The 27,659-nt window shown below is 36.5% G+C and overlaps 1 protein-coding gene across 42 annotated transcripts in view; it reads right to left on the reverse strand.

Annotated features, from left to right (window-relative positions):
* ZNF644 (zinc finger protein 644) overlaps positions 1 to 27,659 on the reverse strand; it is a 98,697-nt gene that overhangs the window by 14,393 nt on the left and 56,645 nt on the right. For 17 of the 42 annotated variants that reach the window (XM_042250810.1, XM_042250824.1, XM_042250809.1 and 14 more), the window contains 3 exons: positions 4,767 to 7,804; positions 3,979 to 4,584; positions 1,972 to 2,094 (listed from right to left, as the gene is read on the reverse strand). The exons of 11 other annotated variants lie outside the window; for them this stretch is intronic. In XM_042250810.1, coding sequence (XP_042106744.1) covers positions 1,972 to 2,094; positions 3,979 to 4,584; positions 4,767 to 7,804 — 3,767 coding nt within the window. The remainder of the gene's footprint in view (positions 1 to 1,971; positions 2,095 to 3,978; positions 4,585 to 4,766; positions 7,805 to 27,659) is intronic. 14 more of the 42 variants (XM_042250834.1, XM_060411561.1, XM_060411565.1 and 11 more) reach the window with 1 other exon arrangement.

Below are 27,659 nucleotides of genomic sequence, written 5' to 3' on the forward strand. Positions count from 1 at the left end.
CAGATGATAAAGTGTTCATGAGAATGCACCCTTGGTCAATGGAAGGTTATGATCAGTTATTTATTAGCAATTAATACTATATTCTGAAGGATTTTCAGATGAGATAAAGGCATTTTTTAATGGACTACAAAATCTAGACAGGAGAGATCCCTTCCCCCCCCTCAAGTGGATATTTGGTAATGTGCCCAAATAGAATGGAACAGTTTCTAAAGTCTTCTGAAATCTAATGCAGGCCTAACTCATTTCTTGGGCTAGGCCTGAATTAGACTGCATGTTCTCTCTTTCTTTCTTTTTTTCCTTTACTTCATGATCACACCATGCAGCTTGCAGGATCTCAATTCTTCAACCAAGAACTGAACCTGAGTCATGGCTGTGAAGCCCAGACTCCTAACCACTAGGCCATCAGGGAACTACTTTCCTTGCTCTTTCTAAGTAGAATCTTCACCAGAACGGTCCTCACCTTGAACCCAACTTCGCTTTTAGGATTTTCCATTGCTGTCACTCTGTATGTGATAAGTAACAGTGATTAAAAACAAAGGCCTCGGGATAACACAGCCTTGATTGAAATTTCAAGTCTGCTATTAGCTGTGTAAGTTTTGGACAACTTGCTTAAGTTCTCTAAAGCTCTAGTTTCCTATAAAATACAGATTATAACACGTACAACTAAAATGGTGGTTGTGGAGATTAAATGTTATGCAGGTAAGTTGCATGCAGCATAGTGTCTAATGCATAGAAGTGTTCAATATAAATTAGTGGCTATGATAACAATAATGATTTCCTGCTTCTACAGCCTCTTATTTTCACTATCCCCTGCCTCTAATGTCTGCAATCACCTTTCAAGACTGATGAAGCTAGAAGTAACTAAAATGTCACAGTAGAACTAATCCAGTAAAGTAAAGCTCACTCTACTTCCCTCCTTTTAATATAAATGGTCAGTAGTCACCCCAAGTCAGTGATATATTAAGTCAGGATAAAGCAAAGAAGCAGAAGAAAGACACTAATGTGACTACAAGTGCTTCTTTGGTGGCAAGAACATACTGAATGTAAGCCATAGGAAGACATGAGGAAGAATAAAAAAGCTGGATAAACAACTAGAAGAAAGCAGAAGGCAGTGATCTAAAAGAGCAAGAGAAACAGACTGGAAAGAGATTTTTAGGCAAAAGGATTTATGCAGATCTATTTAGAAAAGAGAGTATTTTAAGATATCAGAGAGATGGAGTTTGCTAAAGCAAGGTTGCTTGAAAGGCTACAAACAAAATGAGCAAGGCATTCCATAGGATTTAAGAAGCAGTATTACATATGAGTAAGCTAATAAAATTTTCACAAGCTAGCCATATGAAAAGGTATCTGCAAGGTTGGGCTAACCAACCAAAAATAACACAGAAATGTGCATAGTAACATTTATGTGCATAGCTATATTTATTAATGCTAAATATAGCTTAGGGGCATTAAATGAAAAATCTATTCAGTCATAAACACAGGCCACTATTAAGGCTAGCCCCTTCAAAAAGTTGATCTATAGACTAATGAAGACTTGTTCATTTGCTTATTTTTCTAATTTAGCTACATATCTGAAATTTCACTATAATTTCCTTGCCAAATAAAGCATTTCCCTAAGCTAGAATCCTTTTTTACCAAAGAGAGGTGTCTTACTATAATCTACTAACAAAAATAAACGTAAAAATAGTATAATTTAAAAATCAATAAAAATAATGTAGACTCAAAAGTTTCCACACCTCTATTGGGTTACTTTTTCCTCAAATCAAGGCAATAAGAGCTAAATGAAAAAGAATAACTTAATTAAAATTATATCCAATAGTTTACAAGTTGCTGAAATTTAATGTGTGTTCAGACTCAACTGCTGCTTACAAAAGAAAGCTATAAATATCATCTGAACTAGCACCAGTCTGGTGAGGAAAAAAAAAGTGTATTGTATCAAACAGACTTGCTGTGTTATCTGTTCAAACATACCTGTACCAGTCAAAAGTCCAGCACTCTTCTTTCGTGCATAAGCGCGTAAGTGGTTGGACAGGCTAACAGCACTTGTAAACGTCGTATTGCAATGCACACATGTTCTAAGCTTCACAGGCATACCTATCATTCAAAAGAAAACTATAATCCAGTTCTCACTTCAAAAAGTGAAATTTTCTTAGGTAAAAGCGTGAAGAAAAGTACCACAATAAAGATGGTTTTAAAAAACGTTCATTGAATTAGCTTAAGATATGGAGGGGAAATTAAGTTAACTATTATTAGTTTGTAGTTAGTATTTAGAGGCAACCCATGCTCTTTTGGAAAGGGAGAAGAGGAGTTGTCTTGAACCCTTGAGTATCTTTGGATTTAATACCTATTATCACTTTCTTGCAGATTTCTGTGTTACGCAGATCATTTCCTAAACCTAAAATACAATCCTGTGATTTGAATAGCACAGTTCTGTTGAGAAGTTTCAAAGTTTACAACATTATCAATAAAAAAAAATTAAGAAGTCTAGTTGACAAAGTGGTAATTAAAGTGTTTTACCCACAAAACCGTAAAAGGCTCAATACTAAATTAGGCTTTCTGATGAAGTCTGGGAGAAAAGGTGGTAAAACACACCACTGAACAGCTGTTAGACACAACATTTTATTCAGGGCATTTTATGTTCATTACTCTGAATGCGCAATCAATAATGAAAGTTAATGATCTGAAGTTTTTTCCTAAAATCTTTGTGCTAAATAAATGATCAACATGCTAACATCTCAGTCATCAGAGTAAAGAAAACATGTTGAAACAATAAGAAACTCCTATCTTCTCAGACAGCCCTCACGCCCCCAACACATTTCAACTGTTTTTTTTCAACATTATTGTGATAGCCACAGATACACTTTCCCCTCTCTGAAGTGTACTACACCTTGGCCAACATAACTGCCACATCTTGCTTACATTTTATCCCTCTGAAAAATGTTGAAATATTAGCTTTGAAAGACTCTCTTTGTACAAAAGAAAGATCCCTATTAACCAGAAGCCCATACAAGATAAATTGTTTTTCAGACCACTTACAATACAAGACAATCTTTCCTCAAATCAAATCTGCATTACAAATATTTAGAATATCCCAATGTCTGCCCAAAGTAAACAAACCAACAGTACAGTAATTTTATTCATTATTAATTCACTGACGAGTTACTTTTACCTTCAACCTAGGGCTAAAATTATGGTATCATCTAAACTATTCTTCAGCATTCTTAACATCCAAAAGAAACCTATACAGACACAACATTTCTCTAGTCTAAAACCAGACTTAGCAATACCAAATAAAGCTTGGCAACTTTATCTGCCACATCATTTGCCAACTCATACAAAATATTTCTTTGAAAAGGAAAAACTATGGGTGCACAACCATTAGGTTAAACCATCTGTTCTGTTCAAATAGAACATGTTGTAAAATCTGAAATCCCAAATAAATGTTTTATACTCACAACAGTCCTCCAAAACCAAACTATCTCACAATACAATGAGGAATTAGAGGGAGGAAGTTTCTTTGGGTTAATGGCAACACACGACAAACACCAATCCATTCTGTTTGTTTGACCTACACAGGAGGAAAACCTAGACAACTACAATCTTGAAAACAAATTCACTCTGGAGCACTGGCAAAAATATGACAGCCTTTTCAGTAACACTATGCTTCTGAACAATGTCAACCTCCCATCCAAAGAACCATCACCCATCCATGACAAATTTTATTTTTATAGATCAGTTTTTTGTGTGTTTTTGCTTTTGTTCTCACCTTGCACTGTGACCAAGAAATGAGGCACAGAGACTCCAATGCTGATGAACATCAACTGATGATGTATACAGAAATAACAGTGTAACCAATCTTTGTTCTGCAAAAAAGCAGCTTAAATAAAGGATTCTGAAAAAGTATTTTCTATACATGTTCCACTAAGGTAAACATAATTGTGTTTAAATTATGTAAGATAGTCATAAATGTCCTCTTACCTGAGTGCATAGTGAAGTCCATTTTTTGTGGTTGATACATCAATGGACTATCTTCATTTAGTGGAAGAACACATTTCTGAACAAACCTCTTTCTTGCAGTTTGATTATGGATCTTTTGAGGAGAAACAGAAGAATTCTTTTCTTCTCCCATCCTTTTATTTTTAAGCAGTTCTATCAGTGTAAGAGACTGATTCTTTTTTCCACTGGGCAGTTCTGGTTTAGTTTCATCATATTCATTTAAGAAACTCAGCCCTTCTTCCTCTGATGCAGACACTGATAAAGCTTCAGTCTTTAGGCCATTACGGTATGCTTCAAGAGGTATAACATTTTGAGATAGAAAGTCATCACTTGATGCAAGTTTCTGAGCTACAAATGGTCGAGGAATAATACGACGACTGTTCAATGCCTTTAAGATTTTCTCATATTTTTCTTCATTTTGCATCATCTCATTCAGAACACAGATTGGAGATTTGTGAGCATCCCACTTGGTCTTTCCAAGTCTTTTCAGGTGGCCTCTAACATGATTTGATAATCCAATTTTAGTATCAAACCAACCACCACAGAGCTGACAAGTGTGTTCAGAAGTGGTTTCAGACTTCTCTATAGCTAAAAAAAATTTTTTAAGAGTAATATCAGAATTTTTTTAGTAAATTGAACTCCTCAAAACAAATTAACTCTGAAATATGAAATTATGTGATTCTAATGAAGGCCAAATTTGTGCAAAACGTTCAAATCCTTTGAATTCGAATATGGACATACTAGCCCAAATTATCCACGTGAAAACTTACCTTTTCTAACTCGCTTCACAGGTGTTCCTGTGCCAGTTCTTTTGAAATGTTGCATTTTGTCACTTGTGGCTATTTGTTCTGGTGATACAACATGGCGGGCTTCATAGCTTAATCCTGCTCTGTGAAGATGTCCCCTGACATGATTTGACAACCCAACACCTGTTTCAAATGTTGCTGGGCAGTAAGGACACGATTTCTTCTCGAGAGACAAATCAGTCCAGTGAAAAACAGAACTATGCTTTGACAATGCAGTTTCTGCATTTTCTAAATGCTGAGAATCATGAATCTCATGCAAAAAGTTATTAGTTCCACCATCTTCATAATATTCAAAATAAAAGCCATCATTCTGATCGTAACTAAGTGAAGCATTTTCTCCAGACTGTTGACCTTCCACCTTGCTTTTAAATAGAGGGAATAAGTTTACATGTTCTTGATTAATATCATGATAAGTTTCATCTTCTATAGTCTGTGTAGTGTAGTCACCTAGCTCAACATTGTCCCAGGAACTTTCATCTTCTGTTTCATAGCTATCTTTCTTTTCAGTAGAATTAAGTTTTTGCAAAACAACAACGGTCATCTTATGCAAGAAATCTGGATAGCTATCCAAGTCTTCTCCTCCAACGGAACTTTCCTTCTTAGATTCCTTAACTACTCTCTTTACAGCTACACGCCTGTGGTCTTTGAAGCTTTCTGGCCTTTTGGTGTCAGAGTTATGAGGGTCTGAAATAAAACTATTGTTGTGAGAATTACTTGATGAAAACAAACGTAAAGAATTTAATGAACTAGCTTCCTCTTTTTTGAAATGCAGAGGATATGATTCACCTGATTTTTTGATCATTCTGTAGTTTTCATATTTATGTCTGTATAAATAGTTGCTATTTGCCTTGGCATTAGATTTTTCTTTTGCTGTTTGATGGAAATACTTAGGTTTTTGGTCAATGCTGCTTTTAATCATAACAGTCTTGTGAGGAGAACTGTTTTGATTGCACACATTTACACCTGACTGGGCGATGCTTTTCCGAGCCTTTTGTATTCTGTGTGGCTGTTTATGGAATTTTGAAAAATTACTTGATTGTGAGGATGATCCAAATGTTCGCTTTACATCTTGTTTTAAAGCAGAGTTCTTTGGAAATGTTGTTGACTGTTGTTTAGTTAATGGTTTAGGACTATCAGTGTCTATAGGTTCTTCAATTATGTCACTTTTTCTTTTATCAAGCCCAAGAGGACTGCCAAATGAATCAATGCATGATGATGAATGCAAGTACTCCATGTGTTTTTTAAAAATACTCCTGACTGAAGTAGTAAAAGGACACATCTTACATATATAGGTAGCCGATTTTTTGGATGATCCTATAATGGGGTCTTTCATGAATGTTTTTTTGTGTGTTTTTCTCTGGACTACATCAGAACTGACAATAGGGCATTTTACCACTGCTCCATGGGCAATTCCTCGATGGCATTCCAGCTCATTTTCTGTCACTGCCATAAAGTTACACTCTTCACAGCAGTAGTACCTTTTATCTTTTTCATGGGTTTTAGCATGCTGCACAAATGTTTTAGGGCAATTGGTACCAAACACACACTGAGGGCATTGTAATCGTGCACTTCTTCCTTCATCCTGAAGTTCTTTCAATTCACGTATTTCCTCCATCAATTTCTGTCTTCTTTCTTGGTGAATAATCATATGCTTTAGCAGTGAGTTACGATCTCGAAATGTCCGTCCACATTCTCTACAAGCATATGGCCTTGGGACATTAAGATGACGAAAGTGGCTATTCCCATCTAAATGATACATCATATGCCTGTGGAGATGCTTTTTCTCCCGAAAATTCACATTGCACTTTGTACAGGGGTAGAATGATGGCTCTTCGGTGCTGAAAGGAACAGGTGACTCAGAATCACTTTCTTCACATTTCTTTTTTAAGGTATTTGAAAGAAAAGTGCTAGTATGAACAGGTGAACTGTCTTCTCCACACTTATCTGAATTAAAAATTAGATGTTGAAAAGTATCCACAGATTCCAAGTCTTCATCAGCTGATTCAGGTTTCACTTGTGATAATGCATATGTCCGTGAGTCTATTGCTTGCACGTCTTCATTCTGTTCCATAAAGTCTACTTCTAGCATTTTTGACTTATTGGGTACACAGTTAGAATCACTAAAGCAATCTTCGGTATAACGAGTTATCTTGCTTACATCCATTTTTCGCTTTCTCTTTTTTTCCAGACCTACTTTAGAGTGAACTGGAGCTTTATCTACTGTGTCATCATTAGTTATAAGAAACTGAATGAACTCTTTTTGGGGATCCCAGTTTGTATCATTGTCTGACCTAAATTCATCTGTACCTGAGGAAATTCCTGTTAATGTACTGACACAATCATTTTTTACCAATAAATCTTCACTATCCTCACCCACCTCTACTTGATTTATTAAAGTGCTATCTGACTTTATACCACTCCCTACTGAATTCTGAATGTCACAACCAATTGAAGCAGAGGTAGGTAGTTTTTTAATGGAATGGGTTGGATTCTTAGCATGTGCTACATCTGATAATAAAAATAAAACTTGATGTTGACTTGCTTTCTGTGGTGTAGACAGCTGAAGATCGGTTGCCACCTTCAAACCTGAACAAGATTCTGTTGTGGGCTGATCCACAGGCTGTCCAGTGGTTAATGAAACACTGCCTTTATTCATATTGGAAGTCTTAGTTAAGGAGGAGTGTGAAACTGGTCCATTAACAGCAGCTCCCTTAGGCAAGATAAAGTTTTCACTAGAAACAGTAGGAGCACCAGCATGTATAAACAGAGTAGACTGGCCTCCACTTAAGGCTTTTTCAGATTTGTCCTTTGACAGTTCTTCAGGCAAAGTGAATGTATTGTTTTTCTGAAATGATGCTTGACAATCTTTTGGTTTATGAACTCCACTCTCTTTGTCTGATATAAAACTGCTGTCATCTAGGAGTTCTTCTTTAGCACCAGTAACATCGGTGTTTATCTTCAAATCATCCATATTGTTGGTAAGCCCATTTAACACATTTAGTCTAGAAAATGGAAAAAAAAATTTTAGATTTGCATGAAAGAAAGATTATCCTTAGAACGCATGGAGAGTTGAAAGTATACATTTTTATTAGCTTAATTCTACCCATTATATTAAGACCATAATAATTTTTCAAGAATGAAGAAACACTTTAAGAAACTGAAAGATTTTTAGTGTTGCAGAGGTTAATTTTTCCTTTGTATTAGGCAAAAACACCCCCCAAACTGTATATATACAAAATGTGTAGAGCAAAGCAACATAAACACACACACAGACATACACAATATAAATGAATATGCTACAGACTGAAAAAAATCTAAAATCTTATACATGAGATTGTTAATAAAAAGAAAATTATCTTAAGTAAATTTATTGTGGATGGACGCTCTACACTAGAGAATAATGTAAAGTGTTACATATTACACAAAAGTAAAACTTCTGTCACTTAAAATTCCATTTCCAGAGGAAGGTAACAAAACACCAATCAGTAAAGAAGCTTACTTGAATGTACTTATGTGCTATCAACAACAATGACTAATCTATGAAACTGTATTTTTGAATTTAAAATAAGACTATTCTGCTCTCAGTATTTCACATTCTCCTAAAATTTTGGTAATTTAAAAAACACTTCATTCACTGGGTTTCATTCTATCCTTATGTAAATTATCCTTCATTCTAAATTTATAAAGTTAAAATCAAGACGTTTTATGTTTCTTTAAACTTTCATAACTTGAGTCCCCAAATTCAAGGCATTCCCTAACAGGAAGTTATCCCATTTTATGATCTGACAGTCTACTGCAATGATCTAAACGTTTTTACTCTAATCTGAAAACATGAAGTGAAATGAAGTCGCTCAGTCATGCCCGATTCTTTGCGACCCCATGGATAGTAGCCTGCACCAAGCTCCTCCGTCTATGGGATTTTCAAGGCAAGAGTACTAGAGTGGGTTGCCATTTCCTTCTCCAGAAAACATCATAAATGTATGGTAAATTCTTCAGTTTATTTCATATAAAATTTAGATAAAATATTTTCTAGGCATTAAAAAATTTTTTTTCTAATCGAAGGATAATTGCTTTACAGAATTTTGTGGTTTTCTGTCATACATCAGCAAGAATCAGCCACAGGTACTAAACATTTTTGATAATATATTTAACTGTTATGAGAGGACAGCCGAATATTTTGAAAGAAGACTTATGAAAGTTTGGAAGACAAACATTCCATGGCTATAAATACTGGCCCTACTATTAAGAATTTCCTTGTACTCTGTTCTTATTTTGCTCTTAGAAATGGCCACACTATATAGGCATTACCTTGGAAGAATGTAAGCTCTTTGAGGGTAGGGATAGTGAACTCTTAGAACCTAACAAGATACTTGGCATAGGTGCTCAGGAATATTTGTTGAATAAAGCACTAATATGGTAAATGAATAAAAACACAACTGCAAAATCAAAAGTTTCTGAAAACTAGTTTTCTTCCTATGAAATTTGGGTATCTCATCCAAATATTGGAAATTCCATCAAGTTTCTGATTTCTTAACTCAGCAGTTATAGCAAGGCTTTCAAAACATCTAATAATCAAGTGCAATTTACAAACCTGCTATTTGGCAACCTCACATATTTAATTATTTGAAGTACTGGCATAATATTCCATATTTCTTTTCCTTTTGTACCTAGTATTAAGTATAATTTATTAATGCTACAAATATTTATTGAGCCCCTACTATGTGCCACACACTGCTCTAGTAATAGGGGTTCAGTTCCTGCTCTCACATAAAGAATAAAGTCTATCATTTTTCTTTTATAGTATTCTTATTTGTATAATGAGTAATTTTATTTACAACAGCAGGAGCTTTAACTGCTATTTAGAAATGAAAACATTTTCAATGAAGTTTATTATTTCTAATTTATTTTATGGTACCAAGTATATATTTTGTAAAACATTAAATCTAGTTAAAGGATAAAAGAACTACTTCTAAGTATTTTCTTATTTCACAACTTAAAGCACCTCTTATAAATACGACCTTACACTTTCCACAAGATATGTTCTTTAATACAACAAATACTACAAATATCTTTCTTTGGCATTATCACTTATACCAACAATTATTTTTCTGACCTTCATAGGTCTTAGCATTCTGTTCTGAGATTGGCAGACTTCCACAGTAATAAAAACAGACTTCAAATAAGATCATATTCAATGATATCACTCCAAAATGGTGCTAATGCAGCACCCAGCAGGAGTTTCTACATCACATACACAGAAGTTAAAAATGGGCAGCACATAAACATGTGTTAGGAAGGAGTGTGCAAATGTCAATGAAAAGGAAAGCAAATCATGATGTTATACTACTACTCATTAATGATGTTTCTTATTATTAAGTAGAAAAAGTAAAACACCCAAATAGGAACAACCACATAAATCAGAAATGGACAACAAATTTAAAAAAAAAATTAGCCTGTAAGACACTTACTTTCTATTCCAACTTATTATAATCACAGAGGTAGACAAATATATGCTCAGTCAATCTGAAAGCCTATATTAGCTTTTCTCAACAGGAAGCAACGTTGCTAACAAAGTGGTAAATTCAGTGTTAATGAGTGGCTTCACTGTTACCACCTCAGAGGTAAAACCTTCCATGTTCCATGTTCCACCCATCTGTTCTGGTGTTAGAGGTTCAGAGATGGAACAGACGCTTCCCATTTAAGGCAACTTCATTGGTACCCCCTGAACAGCAGGGTGACAAACTATGAGAATATCATGTCGGCTTGGAGATTGCATTCTCATTACTAGAATGGCTTTATAAGAGCTTCCATAAATTGGAAGATATCAAAGTGTTTTGCTCAAAAACAGAGTATATATGTATAATAAATTTTTTAACATACAAAATACATGTAGTAAAAGAAAAGATAAAATTAAATATTGTGAAAATATAAAATGAGGTCTTTAACAATCAAAGTTTTCCTTTACATAGTGAAATGCACCTTACTTGTCTCCAATAGACTATCTCTGCTCAAAAACAGAGGAGTCATTCTTTTTCAGAAAAAAATTTTATTAGTATATTAATATTAAAAATCTAAAAATCAGTCTAAAAATATGCTATAAGAAACTGAATAAGTAAGCTAGTATTTTAGCAGCCATAAAAAATTTTCCTGGCTTAACTCTCAGAATATATTTCTAGAAATGAAAAGATACATTCAAGACACATTTTTTCTTAACAGCATTCAAGACTCAAAGCTATTGCATTGAGATACAAAAAAGAATAATGAATCATCAATATGTGTTGCACTGATCCAGAATTTTGACATCATAAATTATTTCCCTACATTCAGGACATTCATGGAGGAGAATCCAGGCAAGAAAACATTTTTTGACCTATAAACTAATTTCACACACTCTCAAACAGATTTTTCAACAATCTCTATATAGTTAAATACATATAACAGAGTTACAAATACCAGCTTATGTCAACATAACAAAAGAAGGGACATATCTGAAGGTAGGCATTATTCATTAAGTTTAAGAAAGAGAAACTACTAAATTAAAATAAATAAATTAATGTTATATTGTTTGGCCTCTCTAAATTTCAATGAAATTGCTGTATCAATTAGAATCTTTTAATTAAATGTTTAAATACTATCACTGTGTCCTCCTCCATGTAATCATACAACTACAGAATTTTTCTTTTAACTGAATTGTAAACTGCTATTTAAAAAATTCACACACTTAATGAAAAGCTGCAAATGGAATTTAAAATCTACATAAAACACATTTCAGGTTCTAGGAAATCATAATGAGTTCTACAGCTATAACTGCCTGTAGTTATATACTACTAAGAGCATTAGAAAAAAAAAGTACAAAGGTCAGATCTGTCTTCAAGATGACAGATCATCACTTATATGCCTCAAGCTAGACTTATTGTCTCAGAAATCTCAAACATCAGTATTTTTGCAAACTATCAGCACTTGCTATAACACCCTCACTACACTACATCTTGAGGTTACTACAGAAGAAATGAGGTGATAATTGCATATTAACATAATTATTCTGTAATCCCTCTGAGCAAGCTTCCTAGGTCACTCAGTAATTCAGATTAGATACAACCTTCCTGTCATCAAATCTATGCTGTCCACTTTCTGTTCATGAATAATTCTTTTTTTGATAGAAAATTAGTTTAATTTCATTCTTTTATGTACATTATTAATTGTATTTATTGTAAGTAGGTTAATATTTTGTGGGTACTTATTACATAATGCCAACCTTTGTCATGAAGTATGATTTCTCACAAAATACAGTACAGTTTGCCCTCATTTCTACATTAGTTCATTAATAACTATATTGCATAACTATAAATAAATTGTAATGTTGCCCACTAGCTGAGTTACAGTTAGGATCTGTCAGGTTTTTACAAATCCCATGTTCACTGAAATTATCCTTGAGAACACATGACAACTTCAATTAGACATACATGAGGTTGGGTCAACTGTCATTCTAACTGCAAAACAAATCTCAAGTTAACTGAAACATTAGACCTAAAATTACTTCAGTATTTAAGCCTAGATATACTATACACTATATATATACATATATATACACCTGTCTCACCTAGTGTACAATCAAGTGAAGACAGAGTGTACTATATATAACCATATCATCCAGGTAGTATCCTAAGCGGGATGTCACACTGACAGGAAACTCTTAAAAAAATAGTGAACAATAAGGGTATCTAGCATATAACATAATGAATGAAGAGAAAACTTGGTATGTTTAACCAGTTTGCCAATACAATTAACAATCTTCAAGTGTTTTAAGGTTTGGCATATAGAAGGAATAATATATAATCAATACGCTTGAATCATAAAGATGTGGTTTTATCTCAAGATTAAGAAGTAGAAACAGGAACCATTCAGCATTTCAAAGGGCTGTTAAGAGTGAATTGAGTGACTCAGCAGGCTGGACTATTTGTCAGAACACTGTAGAAGGAAATATGGCATTGGAGATTGGACAAGATGTTTCCTACGGTCCTTTCTTATATGTACTATGTTTAATGTTTGGTTATTACACTATTAACACTTTACATTATTTGAATAATGAGCTAAAAATAAAAGTTAAATATATACTGCTGCTGCTAAGTCACTTCAATTACGTCCAACTCTGTGTGACCCCATAGACAGCAGCCCACCAGGCTCCCCTGTCCCTGGGATTCTCCAGGTAAGAACACTGGAGTGGGTTGCCATCTCCTTCTCCAATGCAGGGAAGTGAAAACTGAAAGTGAAGTCGCTCAGTTGTGTCCAACTCTTTGTGACCCCAGGGACTGCAGCCTACCAGGCTCTCCGTCCATGGGATTTTCCAGGCAAGAGTACTAGAGTGGGGTGCCCTTGCCTTCTCCTACTGAACTTTAAAAATATTCTCTAAACTCAAAATTACCTGAAATAAGTTAACTTGCAATATGTTGATAAGCTGATTCTTCAACAATGAATTATGGCATTAAATGACTAGCACATTGAGGTCACAGAGCTATATGCATCATGAAAACTCCACTTACAGAGGCATTTTCTACTGACCCCACCAAAAATAAAAAATACTGGATACATAATGCTTTCTTGACAACAGCATGTGGCACTGCCATGACAAACTAATGATCTAATTCTACCACCTAACACAAAATTACACTGAACTTATTGAGGAGTTATGTTCCTGATACCATGTATTATCCTCATTATTTAATAGGAAGATGTTACAAATAGTAAGGTACTAAGCCATAAACACCTAATAATACAAACCAATTCCTAAAGCAAAGTACACTAAATATTATGTATAGTTTGACACATCTCAAGAAGCTGCTATATGGCAAACTAAAGCAGGTTTATGCAAGGAGGATAAAAGAAGAGGGCCCACAAAGGTGTAACTTTAACAACCTGGTAAAATCATATAATAATGAGAAGCAACAGTAGTAGAAAAAAATGCACATTCACAAATAAAAGATTAATTCTGTAAGAGGAATTCTGCAACTGGAAGAGGCAAGGTAATAAACTGCAGCTACAACCAAAGGAGAGCATTAAGTCATATTCAGCACAAAATGACTGACCGCCATGTTGTTTGGGCTTTCATATATAGTTAGAACAAGGTAAGTGATCATCTCAGTTTTGACAGGGTAAAGGACACACGTATTCATATAGCTCCAACAAAGAACAAGTCATGTCTTTTTAAAAATTAAAATGAGTAAGTTCCTTCATATGACTTTCAAACCAATCAAACTTCTGACCACAGTTTTATATTAATAGTTAACAGGAGTCAAAAATGCATCAATGCCACACTACTAGTTAATGTGTCAACTCTATCCTCCACCAAAAGAGTGTTAAACTGCCATAAATCATTTTACTTTGGGTCCTTCAGTATTCTTCAGTCTATGATGAACTTCCTATTTCTGCTTAACTTTGAGATATTTTATAAACCCACCATATCCAATAAGTACAAAAGAAGTACAAGTGTTAGAAATCCTAGGAAGACAGATATACAATTATAAGAAGTGAAAATACAGATAATAAAAAATTACCCAAAGTGGTAAGATTAGTATTATAGATGCATATGGAATGCTTCAGAAAAGAATTCAAGGGCAAAGAGAAATTTACCATTAAAAAATTACTGTGCCTACACATTTGACAACAATCAGCAAGACACAAGGAATATGAGAAAGAAAAATTTTGAGGACAGCATCATAATCAATGTCAGATGTCTTTTTGTTTAGTGGTTATTAGAAAAAGCTAGGAATTTGTTCAAAAACTCAAAAATTAAGAATCTTCTGGACTTCCATGGTGATACAACGGATAGGAAACCACCTACCAGTGCAGGGGACATGGGTTCAATCCCTGGTCCAAGAAGATCCACATGATGCAGAACAAGTAGGCCCGTGCACCACAACTACTTAGGCCGTGCTCTAGAGCCCCAAACCCACAACCTACTGAGCCTGCATGCCAAAACTCTGAAGTCTGTGCACTCTAGTGCTCCAGAACTACTGAGCCTGCATGCTGCAACTACTAAACTCCTGAGCCTAGAGCCTGTGCTCTGCAACAAGAAGCCACTGCAATGAGAACCCTCCACACTGCAACTAAGAGGAGCCCCACTCACTGACGCTAGAGGAAAGTCTGCATGCAGCAACGAAGACCCAGTGCAACCAAAAAAAATAAGAATAACGACACAAATAAAAAAGAATGTTCTAAGGGCTGCTGTTGAAACTTCTACTCCAGCCACATACGATTCTACAGGATTAATGTCCACTGAAGTAAGCACAACAAAGTTAGTGACATGACTGCAAATGCAAACAACTGTGGCTTTGAAAGAATTCCTTACAACAGTTGAAGAAATAATCTGTACCTTAAAATACTGCCTGGAACACAAAAAATGTTACGTTAGTTTATTTCTAATGCTCAAACTGGAGAAGGAAATGGCAACCCACTCCAGTATTCCTGCCTGGAGAATCCTTTGGACAGAGGAGCCTGGTGGGCTACAGTCCATAGGATCGCAAAAAGTTGGACATGACTAAAGCAACTTAGTAATATTCAAACAATTTTGATAACTCTTTCAAATTCAAAGCTTCACATACATACTCAACTGTATGTATATTAAATTGTATATAATTTAAATTGTATATTAATTGTAGATTTTAATGGTTAAAGTAAAACTCTCATGATAAAAGTTCCATTAATTCATTTGGCAGTAATATATTAATTAATCACATTTAAGAAGCACAAAATTATTTAAGGTCTAATGGGAAGTAAACAGGAACATTTGCACATCTGGAGAATAAATTGTTTCCCTGAGTTACAATTTAATTTTTATTGAAAGGGAAGTTCAGACCATAAAACAATTCTGCAATAAGTACTTAACCTTTCACCTATATTGTAATACATTTAAACTCTATTAAATAAATTCAAATTTACATATATTTAGATGGGGGAAGTATCATACTTTCATTGAGAACTAGAAAAATGAAACAAAACTAGAAGTTTTATTTTCTGTAAAATTATATTTTTATTAGACATGAATTACTGAATTTACGATTTACTCAACATCGTTTTTCTTTCCTCTGAAATCAGCCTCAAGGGACTTCTCTGGTGGTCCAGTAGTTAAGAATGTGCCTTTCAATGCAGGGGACACAGGTTTGATCCCTGATCCAGGAAGATTCCACATGCCATAGGGCAATTAGGTCAGTGCGCCACAACTACTGAAGCCCAGGCGCCCTAGAGCCTATGCTCCGCAGCAAGAGAAGTGAAGTGAAGTGAAGTGGCTCAGTCGTGTCCAACTCTTTGTGACCCCATGGACTGTAGCTTATCAGGCTCCTCCGTCCATGGGATTTTCCAGGCAAGAGTGCTGGAGTGGATTGCCATTTCCTTCTCCAGGGGATCTTCCCGACCCAGGAATCAAACCTGGGTCTCCCGCATGGTAGACAGACGCTTTACTGTCTGAGCCACCAGGGAAGCCTGCCGCAGCATGAGAAGCCACCACAATAAGAAGCTCATACAAAGCATCTAGAGAGTAGCCCTCCCTCACCACAATTACAGAAAGCCTACACACAGCAATGAAGACCCAGTACAGCCAAAGGCAAATAAATAAAACAAAATCAGCCTTCAAGATTCCAATTATCTTCTGAGAAAAAGATTCCAAGGTAACCACTACTCTATAATTATCTTCATTCAGGATGGTAAAAAATCCAAATATAAGAAATTTGCTTTCCTTAAAACAAGGTATGCACCTCTATTTTCTTCAAATATTTTAAAAATTATTTTAATTGGAGGATAATTACTTCACAATATTGTGATGGTTTCTGCCATACATCAACAGGAATCAGCTACAGGTATACATGTGTCTCCCCCATCCTAAACCCCCTCCCACCCACCCCCATCCTATCCCTCTGGGCTGTCTTGTCCCAAAGCACTAGCTTTGAGTGCCCAGCTTCATGCTTTAAACTTGCCCTGGTCTCTCTTATATCACTATCTTTAAAAAAGAAAAGAAAAGAATGTATTTTTGTGAAGGCTGCTGCTGCTGCTGCTAAGTCGCTGCAGTCGTGTCCAACTCTGTGCGACCCGATAGACGGCAGCCCACCAGGATCCCCCGTCCCTGGGATTCTCCAGGCAAGAACACTGGAGTGAATTGCCATTTCCTTCTCCAATGCATGAAAGTGAAAAGTGGAAGTGAAGTCACTCAGTCATGTCTGACTCAGCAACCCCCATGGACTGTAGCCTACCAGGCTCCTCCATCCATGGGATTTTCCAGGCAAGAGTACTGGAGTGGGGGGCCATTTTGTGAAGGCAAATATACACAAACCAGCCAGAGTATGTTTTTACTGATTCTATATCTGAGTTGCTAACAAGTTCTTGCTTATTATATATTCAATTCTGGAGTTTTCATTATAATACCAGAAGCATTTATTTACTATGAATTTAAGTTAACTATAAAATTTCACCAAAATGTTACAGAAAACACTACATTATATTTAGAAAATGTAAGGCTTATTAATGACCAAACATAGAAATATTTTCAAACAATTATGATTTAAAAGAAATTCCTGGGAATTTCCTGGTGGGCTAGTGGTTAGGACTTGGCACCTTCACTGCCGTGGCCAGATTCAGTTCCTGGTGAAGACTGAATCAGGTTTATTCATATGGAAAAAGACTTAAGTCATGGTCAGGGTAGTAATTTTGAACCATCAGAGACAGAATGCATAATTTCCAATTTATCAAACCATTAAACCAAAATATTATCAATAGTACACTACTGTTTTATGAAAGGTGACTGAAACAGATTTTGAGGTATTTCAGGGAAAATTCTATTTATTCCTTACACTAACTAATCAAAACTATCAGTATTGCTGATAGTTGTTTTTTTTTTAACTGCACTGTTATTTGAGGAAGATTATATGGAACACATACATATAAAAAACTGTTTCTATCAATAAACAGCAATACATTATTTCCCCAGTGCATAATTTGATTATACAGTCTACAGTTCAAAGGAAGTAGAAGGTTCTATAAAATAGCATGGCTAAGAAAAGTCTCACAGAAAAGAGAGGGTTTTAGCTAAATTTTATACTGTGGTGCTGAGACAATCACTCTTTTGAGGCAGATCTGCCTCAGTTTGAAAACCAGCTTTACAGTGTTTAGCCTTCAGACAAAATTACTCCACTTTCCTTCAACTTCATGTTGCTTTATCAATAAAATGAGTGAAACCTTCTGTAGGATTGTGAGGATTAAGTAAGACTATGTACATAAATTATGGCGGAAAATGAAGAACTAAAGAGCCTCTTGATGAAAGTGAAAAAGTTGGCTTAAAGCTCAACATTCAGAAAACTGAGATCATAGCATCAGGTCCTATCACTTTATGGCAAACAGATGGGGAAACAGTGGAAACAGTGGCTGACTTTTATTTTGGGGGCTCCAAAATCACTGCAGACAGTGATTGTAGCCATGGAATTAAAAGATGCTGACTCCTTGGAAGGAAACTTATGACCAACCTAGACAGCATATTCAGAGAAGGCAATGGCACCCCACTCCAGTACTCTTGCCTGGAAAATCCCATGGACAGAGGAACCTGATGGGCTGCAGTCCATGAGGTTGCTAAGAGTCGGACACGACTGAGCGACTTCACTTTCTGTTTTCACTTTCATGCACTGGAGAAGGAAATGGCAAGCCACTCCAGTGTTCTTTCCTTGAGAATCCCAGGGACGGGGGAGCCTGGTGGGCTACTGTCTGTGGGGTTGCGCAGAGTCAGACACGGCTGAAGCGACTTAGCAGCAGCAGCAGCAGGCAGCATATTAAAAAGCAGAGATATTACTTTGCCAACAAAGGTCCGTCTAGTCAAGGCTATGGTTTTTCCAGTGGTCATGTATGGATATGAGAGTTGGACTGTGAAGAAAGCTGAGTGCTGAAGAACTGATGCTTTTGCACTGTGGTGTTGGAGAAGGCTCTTGAGAATCCCTTGGACTGCAAGGAGGTCCAACCAGTCCATCCTAAAGGAGATCAGTCCTGGGTGTTCATTGGAAGGACTGATGCTGAAGCTGAAACTCCAATACTTTGGCCACCTCATGCGAACAGTTGACTCATTGGAAAAGACCCTGATGCTGGGAGGGATTGGGGGCAGGAGGAGAAGGGGACGACAGAGGATGAGATGGCTGGATGGTATCACCCACTCAATGGACATGAGTTTGAGTAGACTCCAGGGGTTGGTGATGGACAGGGAGGCCTGGCATGCTGCGATTCATGGGTTCGCAGAATCAGACACGACTGAGCGACTCAACTGAACTGAACTAATGAGATTTAATCAGTAATCAACTTCCCCAAAAGAAAAAGTCTAAGATTAAATACTTTCACTGGTAACTTCTATCATTTAGAGAATTAACATCAATATTTCACGAACTTTTACAAAAATAGAAGAGCGAATATCTCTACCTACTAACACATTCTATGAGGCTGGCTTTATCCGAAAACCAAAACCAGACAAAAATATCTAGCAAAAATGACAGACCCTTATGAAGACAGATGCAAGAAATCCACAACAAAATACTACCAAGCTGAATCCAACAGCACATTAAAACGATTATAGAAGACATTTGCTCATTTCCTCTGCAAGAGTACAAAACAGCAACTAGCTGTTGAACAATTATCAAAAGGAGGATGATTGAAATCCACCAAAAAAAGACACCCTACATCCAAAGACAAGGAGAAGCTGCAACGAGATGGTAAAAGGGGCACAATCATGATAAAATGAAACCTATACCTGCTGGGTGGGAGACCCACAAACTGGAGAACAATAGTACCAAAGAAGTTCTCCCACTGTTGTGAAGCTTCTGAGCCCACGTCAGGCTTCCCTGTCTGGGGATCTGGCAAAGTGACTAGGCATCCCCAGGAAATCTGACTTTGACGAGCAGCGGGATTTGATTGCAGGACTTACACAGGACAGGGGGAAACAGACACTTCACTCTAGGAGGGCACAAACAAAATCTTCTGTGCACCAGGATCCAAGGTTAAAGAGCAGTGTCTCCACAGAAGACTGAAACAGATCTACCTGCTAGTGTTGCAGGATCTAATGCAGAGGCATGAATTGGCAGTGGTTTGCCATGGGGATGGGAGCACTGACAGTAACAGTCCTGGGAGGTGCCCCTTGGCGTGAGCCCACCTGGAAGTCACCATTAGCCCTACCGTGGATCCTGTAGACTCCAGGGCTGGGTCACATCAGGCCAAACAATTAATAAGGAGGTGGTGCAGTCTAGTTTTTCCAGTAGTCATGTATGGATGTGAGAGCTGGACTATAAAGAAAGCTGAATGCCAAAGAATTGATGCTTTGGAATTGTGGTGTTAGAGAAGACTCTTGAGAGTCCCTTGGACAGCAAGGAGATCAAACCAGTCCATCCCAAAGGAAATCAGTCCTGAATATTCACCGGAAGGACTGATGCTGAAGCTGAAACTCCAGTATTTTGGCCACCTGATACGAAGAACCAACTCATTGGAAAAAAACTCTGATGCTGGGAAAGATTGAAGGCAGGAGGAGAAGGGGACAACAGAGGATGAGATGGTTGGATGGCATCACCAACACGATGGACAGGAGTTTGTGTAGGCTCCAGGAACTGGTGATGGACAAGGAAGCCTGGTGTGCTGCAGTCTCAGAGAGTTGGACATGACTGAGAGACTGAACTGAACTGCAGTTCCTCTCCTCAGCAGACAACTGGATTAAAGTCTTACTAAGCATGGCCCTACCCACCAGAGCAAGACCCAGTTTTTCCCATGCTAGTCCCTCCCATCAGGAAGCTTGCACAAGCTTTATCCACCGGAGTGCAGACAGAAGAAACAAGAATTACAATCCTGCAGTCTCCAGAACAAATACCACAATCATAGAAAATTAATCAGAATGCAAAGGCAGAGGATTATATCTCTGAAGGAAGAAGATAAAATCCCAGAAAAACCACGAAGATGACTGTATATCATAATTGAGTGGAATTACTCCACGAATGCAAAGGTGGTTCAATATAAGTGAAGTGATCAATGTTATATATTAATAGAAGAAAGGAATAAAACTAAACAATCAGCTCAACAGATGCAGAAAGATCACTTGACAAAATCCAACACTGTTTCACTGTTTCACACTCAGCAAACTAGACTAGAACTCTATTTCCTTAAAATGGTAAAAGGTATCCATGAAAAACTCACAGCTAACCTACTCATCAATGGTGAAAGACAGAGTTTTCCTCCTAAGACAAGGCTGCCTGCTTTTACCTTAGCTATTCAACATTGTACTAGAAGTTCTAGGCATAGCAATTATGCAAGTAAAACAAGTAAAAGGCATCCTAATTGGAAAGAAGTAAAACACCTATCTGCAGATGACATGATTCTACACACAGGAATGCCCTGGAGATGTTTGGTGTTCAGTTCCAGACCACTGCTTAAAAGGGAATATTATAACAGAGAGAGACAAATATTTGGTTTCCCAGTAAATATAAAAGTTATCATTACACTATATAGCTGACCCCTGAACAACATGGGTTTGAACTGCACAGATTTCACCTGCATGCAAATTTTTTTCAATAGTTAATACTACTATTTACTAGTAAATGCCACAATACTACATAATTCAAGGTTGGTTGAATCTGTAGAAAAGGAACCTTGGCTATGGAGGTCCAACTATAAGTTAAACTTGGATTTTCAACTGTGCAGATGATCAGCATACCAATCCCCTGGCTTTTCAAGAGTCAATTACAGTCAATTAAATGTAACACAGTATTATGTATCAAAGAAAGCAATGAAATATACCTTAATTAAATAACATTATTACTAAAAAAAAAAAAGGTAACCATCATCTCAGCCTTTAGCAAACTGTAACCTTTTTCCTGGTAGACGGTCTTTACCTCAGTATTGATTGGGGCTGACTGATCAGAGAGGTGGCTGCTAAAGGCTGAGGTAGCTTCAGCCTTTCATGAACCATTTCTCTGTAGCATGTAATGCTGTTGGATAGTTAGAAATATTCCAAAAATTACCAAAATGTAACAGAGGCATCAAATGAGCAAATGCTCTTGGTAAACTGGTGGCAACAGACTTGCTCAACACAAGGTTGCCACAAACCTTCAATTCGTAAAAAATACACAGTATCTGTAAACACAATAAAGCAAAATGTAATAAAACAAGTTATGCCTGTATAGACAATCCAGATTACACAGGCACACACACAAACTTACTAGAGTTAACATATTACAGAAATTCAGCAAACTTGTAGGTATAAGATAAACAAATATAAATCAACTGTGTTTCCCTATGCCAGCAATGTATGATCTAAAAAGGAAATTAAGAAAACAATACTATTTACAAAAGCATTCAAAGTAAAATATCTAGGAATAAATGTAACCAAGAAGGTGAAAGTCTCAATACATTGAAAAATTACAAAGTATTGCTGAAAGAAATTAAAGAAGGCCTAAATAAATGGAAAGCCATCCTATGTTCATGGATTAGGAAATAAAACATTGTTAATATGGCAATACTTTCCAAAGTGATCTACAGACTTAATGCAATCTCTATAAAAATTCTAATGGTTTTTCAAAATAGAAATAGATAAGCTCATCTTAAAATTCATATTAAACTGTGAAGGGCCCTAAAGAGCAAAAACAATACTGAAAAAGAAATAAAGTAAGAGGACTCACAATAATTTTAAAATTTATTAACACAGCTAAAGTAATCAGCGTGGCACCGGAATAAGGGTGGACATAACACACCAATGGAATACATTTGAGAATCCAGAAATAAGCCCAAACATCTGTGGCCAATCGATTCTTAACAAAGGTGGAAAGATCACACAGGGAGAAAGAATAGTCTTTCAACATTTGGTCCTGGGAAAACTGGATGATCAGTTTTCATCAAAAAAAAAGAAGACGCTGAACCACTGCCTCATTTTGTAAACAAAAACTAAATCAAAACAGAACAACTATATAAACATAAGAACTAAAACTATTATGTTCTTAGAATAAGGCATAAGGTATGGATCTTCATGATGTTGTATTTGGCAATGAATTCTTAGATGTGACACCAAAAGCACGATGAACACGTGGAAAAAATAATAGGTAATTTGGACTTCACCAAAACTTTTTTTGTGCACTGCATATTATCAAGATATATTTGATAAGGGTTTAACGTCCAGAGTATACAAACAGCTCAACAACAAAGAGAAAAAAAACAATTTTTAAAATGGGCACAGGACGTTATACAGACATTCGTCAAATGAAGACAAACAAATGGCTTACAAGACTAAGATGTTCACCATCTTGGTCATGAAGAAAACAAAAATGAAAACCACAGTAAGATACTACTTTACACCCATAGGGCTTTCCTTGTAGCTCAGATGGTAAAGAATCTGCCTGCAATGCAGGAGACCCGGGTCCAATCACTGGGTCAGGAAGATCCCCTGGAAAAGGAAATGGCAACTTACACCAGTATTCTTGCCTGGAGAATCCCCTGGACAGACTATGGGGTTGCAAAGAGTTGGACACGACTGAGAGACACACATATCAGAATAGACAGCTTAATTTAAAAAAAAAAAAAAACTAGAAAACAACAAGTGTTGATGTGACTGTGGAGAAACAGAGACCTTATACACTGCTGGTGAGAAATGACACAGTGCACCTGTTGTAGAAAACCATCTGGGTTCTTAAAAAAAGGTTAACACAGAATCACCACATAACCCAGCTATTCAACTCCAAGATATATATCCAGGAGAAGTGAAATTTACATACACAAAGAAAACTGTACATGCACGTTTATAGCATCACTATTCATAACAGTCAAAAAAAGAAATAGTGCATACTACAACTTGGATGAACCCTGAAAATATGCTAAGTGAAATAAGCCAGACATCAAGAATCATTCTGCGATTCCTTTCATTTCAAATAGTGAGAATAGGCAAATCCATAGAGACAGAAAGTAAAAAGTACGTAGTGATACTGGAAGGAGGAAATTGGAAATGATTACTTTACGAGTACAGGGTGTTGAAACACCTTTAAAATGAGAGAGCTGGTGATTGCATAACACTGTGAATATACTAAATACCACTGAATTGTGCACTTAAAATGATTAATTGTATATTATGTAAATTTCACCTGAATTTTTAAAAAGATAGCAGTCATAATCGGAGAAGGCAACGGCAACCCACTCCAGTACTCTTGCCTGGAAAATCTCATGGATGGAGGAGCCTGGTAGGCTGCAGTCCATGGGGTCGCAAAGAGTTGGACACGACTGAAGCAACTTAGCAGCAGCAGCAGTCATAATATGTGCCCATGTTCTGACAAGATCTAATTTAGAGCAAACTTCTATCTCCTTAGATCTTCTCTATAATTACCCAACCAAAGTCCAATCCTATAATAGTTTCTTATACCCTCTTAAAAAGACAGCCCCAAATTCCCTTTAGTATGAGGAATATCTCACTTCAACAAACAAAAACCATGTTCAACTACAGGTTTTCTTTGCTGGTCCTTTTGGTTGGAAGGTATTGATGAGACTAGCAACTAATTTCTCCATAGAAATAACAGAAACCATAACACAAAGGGATAATAGCCTAGTTAAAAGAAAATAATTACCAACCTAGTATTCTGCTGCTGCTGCTGCTGCTGCTAAGTCATTTCAGTCGTGTCCAACTCTGTGAGACCCCATAGACAGTAGCCCACCAGGCTCCTCCGTCCCTGGGATTCTCCAAGCAAGAACACTGGAGTGGGTTGCCATTTCCTTCTCCAATGCATGAAAGTGAAAAGTGAAAGTGAAGTTGCTCAGTCGCATCCAACTCTTCGCCACCCCATGGACTGCAGCCCACCAGGCTCCTCCGTCCATGGGATTTTCCAGGCAAGAGTACTGGAGTGGGGTGCCACTGCCTTCTCTGAACCTAGCATTCTAACCAGTAAAGAAAAAAAAATTATCATTCAAAAGTGAAAGTGAAATACAGAATATGACCAGAAAACAAAAATGAGAATTTCCCAGCACAAGTATCAAAGTATATACTAAAGGGAGTGTTCAAAAAAGGGAAATGACTGCAGACAGGTAAATCTAAACTAGATTTAAAAGCTAAAATCTAAAATGATACAGTCTCATGTGCTTAAAATATATATGCAGTTGAACACAGATGAATATCATAGCAAATAAGAGCAAGAGGTGACAGGGTGAGTAATGGAATTCCTCACATTATCCGGAAAGATATAAGGTAATTTAATTAGACTCTTAGGTCAAGGATGCATGTTGCAATCTCTAGGGCAGCAGCTCCCAAAAGCATGCTCTGTGGACCCCTGAGTATTTCTATCAGGAGATTCTCAAAATCATAACTATTTTCATAATACTAAAGACGTTACTTTACTTTTTCACTCTCATTCTCTCATGGGTGTACAACAGTTTTCCAGAGTCTATATATAACAGACTTCTGATAACCCAACAGATTAAAGCAGAAGCACGTATGAAAATCCACTGTCTTTGATTAAGCTAGACAAGAAAGCAATTTGAAATTAAAAAATGTACCTTTCTCACTAAATTTTATTTTAGAATGTGTATTTTTCACAAAATTGTATTATTTATGTTAGCATTTAAAGGGACATTCTTGCTCTCCAAAACAAACCCATTACCTGGCCCTAAATGTTAACTGTGCCGAAGCTGAGAAACACTGATACAATCACATTAAACAATTTTTTTAGAGTTTAAACGGATCTTAAGAACACCGGGTTTGAAACTCAATGACCTAATAAATGAAAGAATTATATGACATTCATGGATTGGAAGATTTAGTAACATAAAGATGCCAACTCTTTTTCAATTCAATTTCTGTAAAACTGATTATTATTATTTCTGTAAAACTGACAGCAAAAATGTATATGGAACTCCAAAGTGCCACGAAGAACAAGGTAGGAAAACTTGTCTTACTGAACATAAAGACTTGTTATAATGCTATGCAAATTCAAACAGCATAGCTTTGGTGCAAGGGTAGATAAAGTAGACCAAATGAAAATGAAAAAAGAGCCCAGAAACAGACTCATACATATATGGTCATTTGATCCACGAGAAAGGTAGGATTGCAGAGCAGCTGGGAAACAGTCTTTTCAACAAATGGTGCTGCATAAAATATATATCCATACGAAAAAAAGAAAAGATGACCTCTATACCTCAGATAATACTCAGAATGAATTCCAGGTATCAGATAAATCTAAGTGCATCATAAACAATATACAAAATAATATACAATAATCAGTTCTAGGTAGTGGTAGGAAGCAAAATAATAAAGCCTCTAGGACAATGTCCCTCAACCTCGGGACTACAGACACTGGGGCTAAGTTAACTGTGTAGAATATATAGTATTCTGTGGATTGCAGAATGTTTAGTTGCCAACCCACTAGATGCCTGGAATACTCCACCCACTCAGCTGTGAAAACTAAAGTATCTAAACACAGCCAAATATCCTACCCAGGGCATGGAAGGTGTGGGATCAGGGTGGGGGGAATTGTCTCTACTGAGAACCAGTTCTAGAAGATAATATAAGATAATATCTTCATATTCTTGGAGCACAGAAAGTCATCTTAATTAGACACAAGGAACAGTGACTATACATGAAGACAATGATAAAGTGGACTATATTAAAATTAAGACCTTCCTTTCATTAAAGGAAAGGGCTTCCCTGGGGGCTCAGAGGTTAAAGCGTCTGCCTGGAATGCAGGAGACCCAGGTTCGATCCCTGGGTCAGGAAGATCCCCTGGAGAAGGAAATGGCAACCCACTCCAATACTCTTGCCTGGAGAATCCCATGGAGGGAGGAGCCTGGCAGGCTACAGTCCACGGGGTCACAAAGAGTCGGACACAACTGAGTGACTTCACTGTCACTTTTCATTAAAAGGTAACATTAAGAGGGTGAAAATCAGGAAAATGGATATATCTTTCTAACAAAGGATTTGTATCTATCTAGCATATATAAAAAAGAAAACCTCCTAAAAACAGAAGGAAAAGAACAGAAACTCCAACAGGAAAAAGAGGCACTCATAGTCATAGAATATGTAATTCATATAAATCAGTAATATAGAGAACTCAATAGTAACAATAATAAAAAGGAAGATGTCCAAGCAGCCAATAAATTTAAGAAAAAAGTACTCAATCTCATTTAGAATCACAGAAATGCATCCTACAAAAGAACTAAAATTAAAGAGGCTATTAATGCTAAGTGTTGATGAGACTACAGAGAAATAGGAACGTTCATATTCTGTTGATGGGATAGGTAGGAACAATGACTCTGAAAACAATCCTTATATTATCTTCTAAATTTGAACATATACACACAAATGACCCAGCTATTCTACTGGTATATACTACTGGTACATACCCCACATAAATGTTGCACATGTACCTCAAGAAACATTTGTAAGAATGTTCATGACAGCATTATCTAATCCAAATGTCCAACAGCAAAAAAGATGGTGATTGGACAGTATGAGGGAGCTACAGCCATATATATCTGATAACATACATGAATCTCCCAAACATAACAGAAACAACATAATTACTATATAATTTTATTTTTATAAAACTCCAAAAACAGGTTTTTAAAAAGTTTTATTTTTTGAAGCCAGGTAGTGGTTACTCCAAGGAATAGGAAAGGGAGAGTGCTTGGGAAAGGAAGCATAGGAGGCTGCAGGCAGTATTCAATTTCTTGAATCTATAGTGGTCATAGTGTTTATTTTGTGATGATTCATTCAGCTGTAAACTTTGTACAGTTTCCTTTATGTATCACATTTCAATTTTTAAAAAGACATGGAGGGTGGGGAGGAATTCCCTGGCAGTCCAGTGGTTAAGACCTGCCACTTTCACTGAGAGG

Source organism: Ovis aries, chromosome 1 (genome assembly GCF_016772045.2).
Source record: "Ovis aries strain OAR_USU_Benz2616 breed Rambouillet chromosome 1, ARS-UI_Ramb_v3.0, whole genome shotgun sequence".
NCBI lineage: Eukaryota > Metazoa > Chordata > Mammalia > Artiodactyla > Bovidae > Ovis > Ovis aries.